The sequence below is a fragment of the Ascaphus truei genome, chromosome 23 (genome assembly GCF_040206685.1).
Source record: "Ascaphus truei isolate aAscTru1 chromosome 23, aAscTru1.hap1, whole genome shotgun sequence".
Classification (NCBI taxonomy): Eukaryota; Metazoa; Chordata; class Amphibia; order Anura; family Ascaphidae; genus Ascaphus; species Ascaphus truei.
In genome coordinates, this window is record NC_134505.1 from 598,281 (window position 1) to 615,702 (window position 17,422).

At 50.6% G+C, this 17,422-nt stretch overlaps 1 protein-coding gene across 1 annotated transcript; it reads right to left on the reverse strand.

Annotated features, from left to right (window-relative positions):
- Positions 1 to 1,339: 1,339 nt before the first annotated feature.
- LOC142473001 (uncharacterized) lies at positions 1,340 to 16,613 on the reverse strand. The gene is made up of 5 exons (XM_075580150.1): positions 16,498 to 16,613; positions 5,617 to 5,692; positions 3,922 to 4,629; positions 3,712 to 3,813; positions 1,340 to 1,651 (listed from the first exon to the last, which is right to left on the reverse strand). The coding sequence occupies exons 3-5, from the start codon at positions 4,625 to 4,627 to the stop codon at positions 1,608 to 1,610; spliced, it is 852 nt and encodes a 283-aa protein (XP_075436265.1). The 5' UTR covers positions 4,628 to 4,629; positions 5,617 to 5,692; positions 16,498 to 16,613; the 3' UTR covers positions 1,340 to 1,607.
- Between the last annotated feature and the right edge of the window lie 809 nt (positions 16,614 to 17,422).

A 17,422-nucleotide genomic window follows, 5' to 3' on the forward strand; every position in this document is an offset into this window, starting at 1 on the left:
CTGTTACATTCTGCAGTATTCTGTGATACTCTGATACTCTGCGATATTCTGTTACATTCTGCGATACTCTGCAGTACTCTGTTACATTCTGCAGTATTCTGCGATACTCTGATACTCTGCGATACTCTGTTACATTCTGCGATACTCTGATACTCTGCGATACTCTGTTTCATTCTGCGATATTCTGCAGTACTCTGTTACATTCTGCAGTATTCTGCGATACTCTGATACTCTGCGATATTCTGTTTCATTCTGCGATATTCTGCAGTACTCTGTTACATTCTGCAGTATTCTGCAGTACTCTGTTACATTCTGCAGTATTCTGCGGTACTCTGATACTCTGCGATATTCTGTTACATTCTGCGATATTCTGCAGTACTCTGTTACATTCTGCAGTATTCTGCAGTACTCTGTTTCATTCTGCGATATTCTGCAGTACTCTGTTACATTCTGCAGTATTCTGCAGTACTCTGTTACATTCTGCAGTATTCTGCGGTACTCTGATACTCTGCGATACTCTGTTACATTCTGCGATATTCTGCAGTACTCTGTTACATTCTGCAGTATTCTGCAGTACTCTGATACTCTGCGATATTCTGTTTCATTCTGCGATACTCTGCAGTACTCTGTTACATTCTGCAGTATTCTGCGGTACTCTGTTACATTCTGCGATATTCTGCAGTACTCTGTTACATTCTGTCTCCACAGCCAGGAGGACACTGGTTGGTCTGTTTCCCCCAGGCCTGCAGGGTTCAAGGTCTTGGGACCATCTGGGAATCACACCCAGGAAATCGAATTGCCACGGGCGTGAACAAACTGCTGGACACAGCGCTGCTCCATGGAACCGGCTTTCCAGAGCTAAGGAGGAAGCGTAGCTCTGATGTGACCAGAGGGATTGCCTGGTCTCACATGGGGCACAGTTCCCCATCTAACAGATAAGGACTTTTATATTGTTCAGTGATCTTGTTGTATGTGTTGGGGTTGGTAACTGGCTTAGCCGGCCAGCCAGGTAGATAGGGGAGTAGGGTTTTATTTTATGGTTGTGTTTTTCCTTAAAGGGACAGTGTGCCTATTCTTCTGTTATTATGGTAGAGAATAAACCACGGGAGTTAAAACCTAAGCCATTGTTTGGCCTCTTACTGACCCCCATCGCGAGGCCGTCCGGCCACATCTGTGACATTCTGTTATCACGTCACACTTGTACCCCACTTCACACACACACACACACACACACACACACACACACACACACACACACACACGTATCCCTACCTTGCACACACACATATGCACTTGTTTCCCCACCTTGCGCACACACACACACACACACACACACAGCCCATGTTGTGTGAGATTTATTGCACTATAAAAGCAGGGCACTATAACAGTCATATAAAGATTTCTACAGTCAGGAGTCTCCTCTCGGGGGGCGGGCGCCAGCGGAGGTCTCACACTCCCATCTTGCAGAGGGGCTCCCTGATTAGAGGGGGACAGGGGGTCTCACTGATCTTTGGAGTTAGATACACAGCAGTTCCGGCTCAGAGTTTGATGTCAGTCCATAGGACACGTGTAACACGCAGAGCGTCACGGCTGTAACACGCAGAGCGTCACGGCTGTGCCACAACGACAGCCAGACTCTCACACACTGGATCTGCAATAGACACGTGACATAGCTGTAACAAGTCAGAATTCCTGTACTAATCCCGCGCACGCACACGCATGCGCACGCACACACCTCTGTCACTGCACCTCTCTCTGCTATTCCTGTACTGATCCCAAACACAAAGCTCTGTCACTGCATCTCTCTGCTATTCCTGTACTGATCCTACACACACAGCTCTGTCACTGCTCCTCTCTCTGCTATTCCTGTACTGATCCTACACACACAGCTCTGACACTGCATCTCTCTGCTATTCCTGTACTGATCCTACACACACAGCTCTGTCACTGCACCTCTCTCTGCTATTCCTGTACTGATCCTACACACACAGCTCTGTCACTGCATCTCTCTGCTATTCCTGTACTGATCACACACACACACACACACACAGCTCGGACACTGCATCTCTCTGCTATTCCTGTACTGATCACACACACACACCTCTGTCACTGCACATCTCTCTGCTATTCCTGTACTGATCACACACACACACACACACACACACACACACACACACACACACACACACACACACACACACACACACACACACACACACACACACACACACAGCTCTGTCACTGCATCTCTCCCTGCTATTCCTGTACTGATCCCAAATACAAAGCTCTGTCACTGCTCCTTCCTCTGCTATTCCTGTACTGATCCTACACACACACACAGCTCTGTCACTGCTCCTCCCTCTGCTATTCCTGTACTGATCACACACACAGCTCTGACACTGCACCTCTCTCTGCTATTCCTGTACTGATCACACACACACAGCTCTGACACTGCATCTCTCTCTGCTATTCCTGTACTGATCCTACACACACAGCTCTGACACTGCACCTCTCTCTGCTATTCCTGTACTGATCACACACACAGCTCTGTCACTGCACCTCTCTGCTATTCCTGTACTGATCACACACACAGCTCTGACACTGCACCTCTCTCTGCTATTCCTGTACTGATCACACACACAGCTCTGTCACTGCACCTCTCTCTGCTATTCCTGTACTGATCACACACACACACAGCTCGGACACTGCATCTCTCTGCTATTCCTGTACTGATCACACACACACACCTCTGTCACTGCACATCTCTCTGCTATTCCTGTACTGATCACACACACACACACACACACACACACACACACACACACACACACACACACACACACACACACACACACACACACACACACACACACACACACACACACACACAGCTCTGACACTGCACCTCTCTCTGCTATTCCTGTACTGATCACACACACACAGCTCTGACACTGCATCTCTCTCTGCTATTCCTGTACTGATCCTACACACACAGCTCTGACACTGCACCTCTCTCTGCTATTCCTGTACTGATCACACACACACAGCTCTGTCACTGCATCTCTCTCTGCTATTCCTGTACTGATCACACACACAGCTCTGTCACTGCATCTCTCTGCTATTCCTGTACTGATCACACACACACACAGCTCTGTCACTGCATCTCTCTGCTATTCCTGTACTGATCCTACACACACACACAGCTCTGTCACTGCTCCTCCCTCTGCTATTCCTGTACTGATCACACACACAGCTCTGTCACTGCACCTCTCTCTGCTATTCCTGTACTGATCACACACACACAGCTCTGACACTGCACCTCTCTGCTATTCCTGTACTGATCACACACACAGCTCTGTCACTGTTCCTCTCGCTGCTATTCCTGTACTGATCCTACACACACACATCTCTGTCACTGCACCTCTCTCTGCTATTCCTGTACTGATCACACACACACACAGTTCTGTCACTGCATCTCTCTGCTATTCCTGTACTGATCACACACACACACAGCTCTGTCACTGCACATCTCTCTGCTATTCCTGTACTGATCCCCCCCCCCACACACACAGCTCTGTCACTGCATCTCTCTGCTATTCCTGTACTGATCACACACACAGCTCTGTCACTGCACCTCTCTCTGCTATTCCTGTACTGATCACACACACAGCTCTGACACTGCACCTCTCTCTGCTATTCCAGGCGGAGTACCAGGGTGCGTTTCTCCTTCTTGCCTCATGACCTCTGACCTCTCCTCCAACAGGGGTCTTTGCAGGAGTGTCTCCAGGCTGCCGACGGCGGGACCCTCATCTCCTGGGGACACAAAGCAGTAATGTAAAGTCTGGCACCTCTAGGTATTGAGACTGACAGAGTCTGGTACCTCTAGGACTGGATTGCAGGACTCTGTCTCTCGCTCTGTACCTGCATCGCTCCGCGCTCTGCACTCCTCCGCTCCGCACTCCGGCTCCTCCGTCTCACCCCCAGTGCTCCGCGCTCTGCACTCCTCCGCTCCGCACTCCGGCTCCTCCGTCTCACCCCCAGTGCTCCGCGCTCTGCACTCCTCCGCTCCGCACTCCGGCTCCTCCGTCTCACCCCCAGTGCTCCGCGCTCTGCACTCCTCCGCTCCGCACTCCAGCTCCTCCGTCTCACCCCCAGTGCTCCGCGCTCTGCACTCCTCCGCTCCGCACTCCGGCTCCTCCGTCTCACCCCCAGCGCTCCGCGCTCCCCACTCCGCTCCGCACTCCGTCTCACCCCCAGCGCTCCGCGCTCCCCACTCCGCCTCCTCCGTCTCACCCCCAGCGCTCCGCGCTCCCCACTCCGCTCCGCACTCCGGCTCCTCCGTCTCACCCCCTGCGCTCCGCGCTCCCCACTCCGCTCCGCACTCCGGCTCCTCCGTCTCACCCCCTGCGCTCCGCGCTCCCCACTCCGCTCCGCACTCCGGCTCCTCCGTCTCACCCCCAGCGCTCGGCGCTCCCCACTCCGGCTCCTCCGTCTCACCCCCAGCGCTCCGCGCTCCCCACTCCGCTCCGCACTCCGCCTCCTCCGTCTCACCCCCAGCGCTCCGCTCCGGGTTTTCATCAGCACGGTCTGCCAGTGACTGCAGGTGAGACTGCATGATCCGCTGCATAGCTGCAAGACCCCAAGCAGGGAGCGCCTTATTATCAGCTAAAGGGGCAGTCCCACCCAGGAGCAAAGTGGCCTAATGACAGGGACGTGTTTGATGGGTTAAAGGGCCAGTCCCACGTAGGGGCAAAGTGACCTAATGACAGGGACGTGTTTAATGGGTTAAAGGGGCAGTCCCACGTAGGGGCAAAGAGACCTAATGATAGGGGCGTGTTTAATGGGTTAAAGGGACAGTCCCATGTAGGGGCAAAGTGGCCTAATGACAGGGACGTGTTTAATGGGTTAAAGGGACAGTCCCATGTAGGGGCAAAGTGGCCTAATGACAGGGACGTGTTTAATGGGTTAAAGGGACAGTCCCACGTAGGGGCAAAGTGACCTAATGACCAGGACGTGGTTAATGGGATAAAGGGTTAGTCCCACGTAGGGGCAAAGTGACCTAATGACAGGGACGTGGTTAATGGGTTAAAGGGGCAGTCCCATGTAGGGGCAAAGTGGCCTAATGACAGGGACGTGGTTAATGGGTTAAAGGGACAGTCCCACGTAGGGGCAAAGTGACCTAATGACAGGGACGTGTTTAATGGGTTAAAGGGGCAGTCACATGTAGTTGCAAAGTGACCTAATGACAGGGTCATGCTTAATGGGATAAAGGGTCAGTCCCACGTAGGGGAAAAGTTTCCTAGTGACAGGGGACGTGGTTAATGGGTTAAAGGGTCAGCCACATGTAGGAGAAAAGTGACCTAATGACAGGGACGTGTTTAATGGGTTAAAGGGTCAGTCCCACGTAGGGGCAAAGTGACCTAATGACAGGGAACGTGCTTAATGGGCTAAAGGGTCAGTCCCACGTAGGGGAAAAGTGACCTAATGACAGGGACGTGGTTAATGGGTTAAAGCTTTCCTTGTGGGATGAGTTACCCTCCTAGATGTCAATACTGGAATAGTGGGTGCAAGGAGCCGCCCCCCAGCAGAGGGGTACGTGTAAGGGGAGCCCCTTACCTTTAATGGACGGGGGGATGTACCCACACGGGGTCGGTCTCTTAGTTTTTAGCAGGTGAGGGTCTCCCAGTTGTCTCTGAGAGAGAGAGAGAGAGAGAGAGAGAGAGAAAAGAGAGGGGGAGAGGGGGACAGAGAAAAGGAGAGGGATGGAGAGAATGTGTGAGATGGTTACTGTAACTAGTCTCTGTGTGTGAGATGGTTACTGTAACTAGTCTCTGTGTGTGAGTTGGCTACTGTAACTAGTCTCTGTGTGAACTGATTACTGTAACTAGTCTCTGAATGAGCTTGTTACTATAACTAGCCTCTCTGTGTGAGTGGGTTACTATAACTAGTCTCTGTGTGAATGAGTCACTATAACTAGTCTCTCTGTGTGAGTGGGTTACTATAACTAGTCTCTGTGTGTGAGTGTGGGTTACTATAACTAGTCTCTGTGTGTGGGTTACTATAACTAGTCTCTCTGTGTGAATGGGTTACTATAACTAGTCTCTGTGTGTGAGTGTGGGTTACTATAACTAGTCTCTCTGTGTGAATGGGTTACTATAACTAGTCTCTATGTGTGAGTGTGGGTTACTATAACTAGTCTCTGTGTGTGAGTGTGGGTTACTATAACTAGTCTCTCTGTGTGAATGGGTTACTAGAACTAGTCTCTGTGTGTGAGTGGGTTACTATAACTAGCCTCTCTGTGTGAATGGGTTACTATAACTAGTCTCTGTGTGTGAGTGGGTTACTATAACTAGTCTCTGTGTGTGAGTGGGTTACTATAACTAGTCTCTCTGTGTGAGTGTGGGTTACTATAACTAGTCTCTGTGTGTGAGTGTGGGTTACTATAACTAGTCTCTGTGTGTGAGTGTGGGTTACTATAACTAGTCTCTGTGTGTGAGTGTGGGTTACTATAACTAGTCTCTCTGTGTGAGTGGGTTACTATAACTAGGCTCTGTGTGTGAGTGTGGGTTACTATAACTAGTCTCTGTGTGTGAGTGTGGGTTACTATAACTAGTCTCTGTGTGTGAGTGTGGGTTACTATAACTAGTCTCTGTGTGTGAGTGTGGGTTACTATAACTAGTCTCTCTGTGTGAGTGGGTTACTATAACTAGTCTCTGTGTGTGAGTGTGGGTTACTATAACTAGTCTCTGTATGTGAGTGTGGGTTACTATAACTAGTCTGTGTGAGTGTGGGTTACTATAATTAGTCTCTGTGTGTGAGTGTGGGTTACTATAACTAGTCTCTCTGTGTGAATGAGTTACTATAACAAGTCTCTGTGTGAGTGTGGGTTACTATAACTAGTCTCTGTGTGTGCACGTGGGTTACTATAACTAGTCTCTGTGTGTGAGTGTGGGTTACTATAACTAGTCTCTGTGTGTGAGTGTGGGTTACTATAACTAGTCTCTGTGTGTGAGTGTGGGTTACTATAACTAGTCTCTCTGTGTGTACATGGGTTACTATAACTAGTGTCTGTGTGTGAGTGTGGGTTACTATAACTAGTCTTTGTGTGTGAGTGTGGGTTACTATAACTATTCTCTGTCCGTGAGTGTGGGTTACTATAACTAGTCTCTGTGTGTGAGTGGGTTACTATAACTAGTCTCTCTGTGTGAGTGTGGGTTACTATAACTAGTCTCTGTGTGTGTACATGGGTTACTATAACTAGTCTCTGTGTGTGTACATGGGTTACTATAACTAGTCTGTGTGTGTGAGTGTGGGTTACTATAACTATTCTCTGTCCGTGAGTGTGGGTTACTATAACTAGTCTCTGTGTGTAGTTATGTTGCTCTCTTGCATGACTCGTTCCTTTGCACAGTTTTGGTGTGAGGATGGCAGGCACATTCTGTGTTTCCCGCCCCGAATACCCCCGCAGGGAGCTTCTGACAGATTAGCGGGGTATGCAGGCACCATGCCAGCGTGTGTCCCTTATACCCCACCGCCTTAACCCCGGCACTGCTGGAGAGGTCTCTGTGACAGGGACATGGCACCGAGGTTACTGTGCATATATATATATATAGGGTTAAATGGATTAATAAGAGTTATACTGTAGGGAGGGATTATATGGGGTAATAGGAGGAGTTATAGGGAGGGATTATATGGGGTAATAGGAGGAGTTATAGGGAGGGGGTAAATGGGGTAATAGGAGGAGTTATAGGGAGGGGGTATATGGGGTAATAGGATGAGTTATAGGGAGGGGGTATATGGGGTAATAGGAGGAGTTATATGGGGTAATAGGAGTTATAGGGAGGGGGTATAGGGAGGGGGTATATGGGGTAATAGGAGGAGTTATAGGGAGGGGGTATATGGGGTAATAGGAGGAGTTATAGGGAGGGGGTAAATGGGGTAATAGGAGGAGTTATAGGGAGGGGGTATATGGGGTAATAGGAGGAGTTATAGGGAGGGGGTAAATGGGGTAATAGGAGGAGTTATAGGGAGGGGGTATATGGGGTAATAGGATGAGTTATAGGGAGGGGGTATATGGGGAAATAGGAGGAGTTATATGGGGTAATAGGAGTTATAGGGAGGGGGTAAATGGGGTAATAGAAGGAGTTATATGGGGTAATAGGAGTTATAGGGAGGGGGTATGTGGGGTAATAGGAGTTATAGGGAGAGGTTATATGGCCAATGGGGGTACCCCCACAAGGGGGCTGAGAAAACCCTGTTCTACGTCTATGAGGGCGTGTACAGTATGTGCGGTACTCAGTATAGGAACTATATATATATATATATATAAAATCACCTCCGATTAAAAGTAACTTTCAGTGGGAAATGCTGCATTTGAGCAACAGCGGCGAGTGTATCAGGAGGGGGGGGGGGCTGGGGACCGGTCTGACCAGTCCCGGGGGTTATTCTATCAGCCCGGCGCTGTCCCAGGTAACCTCCTCCTTGGCGGACGCGCGGCTGAGCAGTGAAAGGGTTAAGGCAGGACGGGAAGGGACACAAAGGGTTTCACTGTTTCATTGACATTCCTGCTCAGGCTCAATCTTCAAGGTCGCGTTCAAGGTTAGCGGGGGGCTGTCCCGTTCCTCCCCCCCCCCCCCCCATCTCCTGCCTGTGGGGGGGCTGTCCCGTTCCTCCCCCCCCATCTCCTGCCTGTGGGGGGGGGTGGCTGTCCCGTTCCTCCCCCCCCCCCATCTCCTGCCTGTGGGGGGGTGGCTGTCCCGTTCCTCCCCCCCCCATCTCCTGCCTGTGGGGGTATAAGGGGGGGGGGGGCGGGAGGTTTAAGTAGGATGGGTGTGGAGCTGAAGCGGTGTGTTGGGGTTTGGTATACTCTGACCATGATCACGCCGCGCTGTATAATGGTGCTGAGTATCTATACACTGATAATGATCACGCCGCGCTGTATAATGATGCTGAGTATCTATACACTGATAATGAACACGCCGCGCTGTATAATGATGCAGAGTATCTATACACTGTGTGACAAACGGCTTACTCCGGGGCTCCGTCGTTTGTCCGGGACTGTTTAGAACACGGTCTTTTAGGGTAGGTTAAATGATGAGGCGTCACGTACTGTTCCTTTAAACAGGCTATGCCTGGTTTATTCAGTCCCAGGCACTGAGACTGCCACAGTGCATACAACAGAAAACAGATCAAAACAAAAGCTGCTCACCTGAGCGATAACTTAACTTAGATATCCCTGACTCAGGGTTGGAAGTGGCTTTTCCACTTCCAACATCAAAACACGGTACTTTTGCAGTCTTACACAAATGAACAGAAAGATTGAACCTGTTTGGGGAAGAGGCTTCTCCCCTCTGTAGTTCAGCAGCCTTCCAGCCTCCTGGCTCTTGTGGGGAGACCAGAGCAAACAGGAAATCAGTCTTTCATACCTGATTCCTAATTAGCATGACAGGTGACAGAAATCAGGCAGCAGACAAACTCTGGTCTGGATCTCTCATCCCTCAGTTCCAGCGCTTGCCAAACTGTGGGATGGAGTGTATGTATTATAAGGCTGCACTCCCAGGCCAAACAGGATAGAAACTGACTAGTATCCTGGGAGCCCTATATACGGAATTTATTACCATCCCCTGGTTTCTGTCACATATCCTCCCCCCCAGCTCAGACCTCGAGGGATGAGCGACCATGGATATTAGGGAGTGCATCCTTGACAACCCGTCAGCATTGCCATGTTTGTGCCCTGACCTGTGTTCCACAGAAAATTTAAAGGGTTGTAGGCTTAGGAACCACCTGGTCACTCTAGCATTCTTTTCCCTGTTTTGACACATCCAGGTAAGGGGTGCATGATCTGTGACCAACCGGAATTTTCTCCCCAACAGGTAGTATTTGAGCGTCTCTACAGCCCACTTTATTGCGAGACACTCTTTCTCTACTATGGAGTAATTTTTCTCCTGGGGATTTAGTTTCCTACTTAAATAAAGGATGGGGTGCTCCTCACCTTGAGACTCCTGGGAGAGTACCGCCCCCAGCCCTACCTCAGATGCGTCGGTTTGGACTACGAACTCTTTGGAGAAGTCAGGTGTGACCAACACTGGTTGGGCACAGAGAGCTTCTTTCAGGCTTCTAAAGGCCTGTTCGGTTTCGGGGGACCACTTTACCATTAGCGGTCCTCTTGCTTTTGTGAGGTCAGTTAGTGGGGTTGCCTTAGTTGCAAAATTGGGAATAAACCTTCTATAGTACCCAATTAACCCCAAAAAGGTCCTTACTTGTTTTTTTGTAACTGGCCTTGGCCAATTTTGTATCGCCTCCACTTTGAGTGTTTGGGGTTTGAGTAAACCTCTGCCAATAGAATATCCCAGATACTTGGCCTCCTCCAGACCAATAGTGCATTTAGCGGGGTTAGCAGTTAGTCCAGCAGACCGGACTGCGTCAAGCACAGCTTGGACCTTTGGAAGGTGGGATTGCCAATCTTCACTATGGATTACCACATCATCCAGGTAGGCGGCAGCATACCGAGCATGTGGTTTTAAAATTTTATCCATCATTCTTTGGAATGTGGCGGGAGCTCCATGTAAGCCAAAAGGCAACACCTTATACTGAAAGAGGCCGTCTGGGGTTGAGAAGGCTGTCTTTTCTTTTGCCCTTTCTGTGAGGGGAACCTGCCAGTACCCTTTTGTTAGGTCTAGGGTTGTGAGATATCGGGCTTTGCCCAGTCTCTCTACAAGTTCATCTACCCTGGGCATAGGATAAGTATCAAATTTTGACACCGCGTTTAGTTTCCGGTAGTCATTACAAAACCTTGTTGTACCATCTGGCTTTGGGACTAAGACTATAGGGCTGTTCCACCCACTTTGGGATTCCTCAATTACACCTAGTTTTAGCATTTTTTTAACCTCTAAACTTATAGCCTTTCTTTTGGCCTCTGGGATTCGGTACGGTTTAAGGTTAACTCGGACCCCCGGTTCAGAGACTAGGTCATGTTCAATTACGCTAGTTCTACCTGGCCGTATAGAGAAGATTTCTTTGTTTCTTCTCACTAAATTCTGAACCTCTCGTTTCTGATGAACAGACAGGGTTTCAGCTATGCTAACCTCTGGGTCAGTTTCTTGATTCTCTGACGGACCTGGGGGTACTAGGGTTAACAAGACTTCTCTATCTTTCCAGGGCTTGAGTAGGTTTATATGGTAAATTTGCTCAGGTTTCCTCCTACCTGGCTGTCTTACCTTATAATTTACTTCTCCCACTCTTTCCAAGACCTCATATGGCCCATGCCATTTAGCAAGGAATTTACTCTCCACGGTGGGAATCAGAACTAGTACCCTATCACCTGGAGAAAAAATTCTGACCCTAGCACCCTTATTATATGTATTCCTCTGTGCTTCTTGAGCTTTCTCCATGTGTTCCCTCACTATGGGTAGGACTGCAGCAATGCGGTCCTGCATCTGGGCAACATGCTCTATTACACTTCTGTAAGGGGTAACCTCGTGTTCCCAAGTCTCTTTGGCTATATCCAGTAAGCCCCTTGGGTGTCGGCCATACAATAGTTCAAACGGGGAGAAGCCAGTGGATGATTGGGGAACTTCCCTAATGGCAAATAACAGGTACGGTAACAAACAATCCCAGTTTTTCCCATCTTTATCAACCGCCCGCCGTAACATGCTCTTTAAGGTTTTATTGAACCTTTCCACTAAACCATCTGTTTGTGGATGATAGACTGAGGTTCTGAGATGCTTGATTTTTAGGAGTTTACATAGCTCTTTCGTTACTTGGGACATAAATGGTGTTCCCTGGTCAGATAGAATCTCTTTAGGAATCCCGACCCGGGAAAACAGAACTACTAACTCTTTTGCTATGTTTTTAGCTGAGGTGCTACGTAGGGGAACTGCCTCCGGATATCGGGTGGCATAATCTAATATTACCAATATATGCTGATGTCCCCTAGCAGACTTTATTAGGGGTCCTACTAGATCCATAGCAATCCGGTCAAATGGTACCTCTATTATGGGAAGGGGTACCAATGGGCTGCGGTACGCCTTGAACGGGGCGGTGATCTGACATTCTGGGCATGAGGAACAATAATTCGTAATTTCTGCCAGAACCCCAGGCCAATAGAAGCTTCGGAGAACCTTTTCTTTTGTCTTTTCCACCCCTAGGTGTCCCCCCAATGGATGACTATGTGCGAGGTGTAATACTACGTTACGGAATGTCCGTGGTACCAACAATTGTTTAGTTGTAACTGATTTCCTTTTATCAACCCGATATACTAGGTCGTTCTCTACCTCGAAGTAGGGGTAAGCAAGTGACCTATCTGGTTGGCCAGGAGTACTATTCTGGTCCCGTATATTTCCCCTTGCTACCGCTAATGTGGGGTCCTCCCACTGGGCCTTCTTAAAACTCCCAGGACTGACCTCTAGGTCAGCGAGGGTCTTATCCGGTTCTGGGTTGGTAAGTGTCTGCTCAACATCTTGATTTGGGGTATTCCCTACCAAAGTAGTGATGGGGAAGGGAATTTTACAGCACTCCTCCTTTTCCCCCTTCTTATTTGGGCCCTCGTCAACCTCCATTTCTGAAAAAGGGAAAGGATTTGTTTCTTCTAATACTTCGTTATGGTCCGCTATTGAACTCTGGGCGCTATTCTGAGCGGGGGACCACATTTTTAGAAAATGGGGAAAGTCGGTCCCTATTAACACATCATGTGCCAGTTTGGGTACAATACCCACCTTGAAATCTAAAGAACCAAACTCTGTTTCAAAAAAAACATCAACAGTGGAATATTCATGATTATCCCCATGTATACAACAAATTGCCACTCTTTGTGAACTGTTTCCCTGTTTCTTCTTAATGGGCAAGAGGTATTCGGACACTAGTGTGACCATGCTCCCAGAGTCAAGAAGTGCCCGAACCCTCTTACCATTAACCTTTACAAATGCCCACAGATGGTTATTCAAGGGGTCCTCTGGGCTAGGGCCCATACATTGGGACAACAGCGAATAAGGTTCCACGCTGTTGCATTGCATGGGCTCATCATTTAGTGGGCAGATTTTTGCTGTGTGGCCCCTCTCATGACAATTTACACATTTAGGTACATAGTCTGTGTCCCACTTAGAGCCTTTTCCCGGCTCCCCATGTTGGCTATTGCCCTTAGTGTGCGAACCACTGTTGCTGGTGCTGCGTGAAGGTGGTCGCCGCTCTTCAGCGCCCCTTAACCCCGGTACACTTTTACCGTCTCTGGAAGAGTCCTGGAACCTCGGGTAGTGGGGTTGCTCCACGACTGTGGGTTGCGGGTGCTCTTCTGCTGCATTGTACCTTTCTACGAGGGCCACAAGCTCATCCGCATTGTGGGGGTCACTCCGACTGACCCAACGGCGTAAGGCAGAGGGAAGTTTCCTCAAGAACTGGTCCATGACCAACCGTTCCACGATGTGGCTGGCTGAGTTGATCTCGGGTTGTAGCCACTTCCGGGCGAGGTGGATGAGGTCATACATCTGGCTTCGGGTGGCTTTATCCATCGTGAAGGACCATGCGTGAAACCTTTGGGCGCGAACAGCCGTGGTTACGCCGAGGCGGGCGAGGATCTCGAACTTCAATTTTGCATAGACGTTAGCTTCGGCTGGCTCTAGATCAAAGTAAGCCTTCTGGGGTTCGCCGCTTAGGAAGGGTGCGATTAGACCAGCCCACTCAGCTTCTGGCCATCCCTCTCTCTGTGCCGTGCGTTCAAACGTGAGAAGATAGGCTTCCACATCATCCGAGGGTCCCATCTTCTGAAGGTAGTGGCTTGCCCTGGTCATTTTCGGAACTGGGGCTGCCACTGCCAGTGGAAGGTTACTGATAGTCCCCCTCAGGATCTCGAGTTCCTGCTGTAAGCCCTGAGCGAACCGCTGTTGCTCCTCTCTCAGCAAGCGGTTTGTCTCTTGCTGGTTTGCATTCGCGTTTTGCAGGGCTTCATTCGTCTGTTGCTGGTTTGCATTCGCCTGTTGCTGGTTGGCATTCACCTGTTGCTGGTTGGCATTAATCTCTTGCTGGGCTATTAGCAGCTGTTGCTGGGCTGCATTCGTCTGCTGCTGGTTTGCATTAGTTTCTTGCTGGGCTATTAACAGCTGTTGCTGGGTTTCATTCGTGTCTTTCTGGGCAGCGACATTGCGTACCAGTGCACCCACCACGTCTTCCATCTTGTTTGCAGAGGATGAAAAAAACTTTTTTTTTTTTTTTTCAAAGTTCTTCAACCCGCAGACCCCCTAGTGCTCTGCCCGCATTCTCCACCATATGTGACAAACGGCTTACTCCGGGGCTCCGTCGTTTGTCCGGGACTGTTTAGAACACGGTCTTTTAGGGTAGGTTAAATGATGAGGCGTCACGTACTGTTCCTTTAAACAGGCTATGCCTGGTTTATTCAGTCCCAGGCACTGAGACTGCCACAGTGCATACAACAGAAAACAGATCAAAACAAAAGCTGCTCACCTGAGCGATAACTTAACTTAGATATCCCTGACTCAGGGTTGGAAGTGGCTTTTCCACTTCCAACATCAAAACACGGTACTTTTTGCAGTCTTACACAAATGAACAGAAAGATTGAACCTGTTTGGGGAAGAGGCTTCTCCCCTCTGTAGTTCAGCAGCCTTCCAGCCTCCTGGCTCTTGTGGGGAGACCAGAGCAAACAGGAAATCAGTCTTTCATACCTGATTCCTAATTAGCATGACAGGTGACAGAAATCAGGCAGCAGACAAACTCTGGTCTGGATCTCTCATCCCTCAGTTCCAGCGCTTGCCAAACTGTGGGATGGAGTGTATGTATTATAAGGCTGCACTCCCAGGCCAAACAGGATAGAAACTGACTAGTATCCTGGGAGCCCTATATACGGAATTTATTACCATCCCCTGGTTTCTGTCACAACTGATAATGATCACGCCGCGCTGTATAATGATGCTGAGTATCTATACACTGATAATGATCACGCCGCGCTGTATAATGATGCAGAGTATCTATACACTGATAATGATCACGCCGCGCTGTATAATGATGCAGAGTATCTATACACTGATAGTGATCACGCCGCGCTGTATAATGATGCAGAGTATCTATACACTGATAATGATCACGCCGCGCTGTATAATGATGCAGAGTATCTATACACTGATAATGATCACGCTGCGCTGTATAATGATGCTGAGTATCTATACACTGATAATGATCACGCTGGGCTGTATAATGATGCAGAGTATCTATACACTGATAGTGATCACGCTGCGCTGTATAATGATGCAGAGTATCTATACACTGATAATGATCACGCCGCGCTGTATAATGATGCAGAGTATCTATACACTGATAATGATCACGCCGCGCTGTATAATGATGCAGAGTATCTATACACTGATAATGATCATGCCGCGCGGTATAATGATGCAGAGTATCTCTATATACTTCCAGGCGCATGAACTGATGTGCTGCAGTGTGTAGTGATGCCGAGCGACTGCTCACGCCCAGCGTCATGACACTGGACGTGTTGCGGTATATAGTAATCATGAGTACCACCAGCTCTCCCAGTCCTGCTTGTGCATTCACACACAAGAATGTTCTCCCCCCCCCCGCCCCTTTCCTTCCCTAACAAGAGTTCCATTACCTACACTCCCCCCAGGGGGGACAGGGGGGGGCAGGGGAGGGACGGGACAGACACCTGCTGTGTTGCTTAATCGGCTAATCACTGTTCCTGGAGTTGTTCATACTCCTGAGGCCCCCCACCTCCCCAATTCCAGCCCCCCCTCTCCTTCCCCCCAACCCCCCCCAATTCCAGAAAGCAAACATCATCCTCTCTCCTGGGATAGAAGAAAATGGCTGACGGATTCCTTTAGTATGAGCCCGGAGCAGCGGATATTTAGGGGACCTGGCAGGCAGAGTGGGTTTGTATGTATGAGGAGAGGGTGAGGAGGTAGGGGTGTGAGAGGGTGATGGAGGGGTTGGTGATGTGGGAGAGGGTGAGGAGAGATGGGCGAGGGTGAGGAGGGGTGGGAGAGGGTGAGGAGGAGTGGGAGAGGGCGAGGAGGGGTGTGAGAGGGTGAGGAGGGGTTGGTGATGTGGGAGAGGATGAGGAGGGATGGGCGAGGGTGAGGAGGGATGGGTGAGGGTGAGGAGGGGTGGGAGAGGGTGAGGAGGGGTGGGAGAGGGTGAGGAGGGGTGGGAGAGGGTGAGGAGGGGTGGGAGAGGGCGAGGAGGGGTGTGAGAGGGTGAGGAGGGGTTGGTGATGTGGGAGAGGACGAGGAGGGATGGGCAAGGGTGAGAAGGGGTGGGAGAGTGTGAGGAGGGGTGGGAGAAGGTAAGGTGGGGTGGGAGAGGGTGAGGAGGGGTGGGAGAAGGTGAGGAGGGTGGGAGAAGGTAAGGAGGGGTGTGAGAGGGCGAGGAGGGGTTGGAGGGGTGAGAGGGTGGGAGAGGGTGAGGAGGGGTGGGAGAAGGTGAGGAGGGGTGGGAGCCAGGATACGCCATGCAGAGGGGAGAGGTGGTGACACTTACCTGCTGTGAGGTGGGCTCCTCATCTGTGGAAAGAATGTATGGAGAGACAGGGAGGAAGGGAGAGGAAATAAAGTTAGAGGAGGGAGCAGAGGGAGAGAGTAAAGGAGGAAGGAGAGTGGGGGGAGAGAGAGGGAGAGAAGGGGGAAAGAAAAGGGGGGGAGGAGAGAGCGAGGGAAGGGGAGGAAAGAGGGAGAGGGGGGGAAGGAGAGAGGGAGCGGAGGGAGAGAGTAGAGGAGAAGGAGAGGGGTGAGTGAGGGAGAGGAGGGGGGAAAGGAGAGAGGGAGAGGGGGTGGAGGAGAGCGAGGGGGGGAGGAGAGAGCGAGGGGGGGAAGGAGAGAGCGAGGGGAGGAGAGAGGGAGAGGGGGGAGGAGAGAGGGAGGGGGGGAAGGAGAGAGGGAGGGGGGGTTGGAGAGCAGGGGAGGAGAGAGGGGGAGGGGGGAGGAGAGAGGGGGAGGGGGAGGAGAGAGGGGGAGGGGGGGAGGAGAGAGGGGGAGGGGGAGGGGTGAAAGAGAGGGAGGGAAGGGGGGAAGGAGAGGGAGGGAAGGGGGAAAGAGAGGGAGGAAGGGGGGAAAGAGGGGGAGGAGAGGGGGGGTAAGAGAGGGACGGGAAAGAGAGGGAGGAAAAGGGGAAGGGTGGAGAGGGGGGAACAGGGAGGCGAGGGGGGGGAGAGGGAGGAGATGGGGGGGAGAGGGGGGAAAGAGGAGGAGATGGGGGAAAGAGGGAGGAGATGGGGGAAAGGGAGGAAAGAGGGAGGAGAGGGGGAAAGAGAGGGAGGAGGGGGGGGAAGAGGGAGGAGGGGGGAGAGGAGGGAGAGATGAGGGGAAAGAGAGGGAGGGAAAGAGAGGAAGGAAAGGGAGGAGAGGGGGGGAGATGGGGGGAGGGAGGAGATGGGGGAAGAGAGGGAGGAGAGGGTGGGGAAGAGGGG

What these genes read in the sequence shown, in the direction of transcription:
- LOC142473001 (XM_075580150.1), bottom strand. Translation starts at nt 4,627, where the DNA reads ATGCAGCGGATCATGCAGTCTCACCTGCAGTCACTGGCAGACCGTGCT. An exon ending in CAGAGCGCGGAGCGATGCAG is followed by an intron (nt 3,814 to 3,921) that starts GTACAGAGCGAG and finishes TTGTGTCCCCAG; the next exon opens with GAGATGAGGGTCCCGCCGTC. An exon ending in AGAAGGAGAAACGCACCCTG is followed by an intron (nt 1,652 to 3,711) that starts GTACTCCGCCTG and finishes TGTCTATTGCAG; the next exon opens with ATCCAGTGTGTGAGAGTCTG.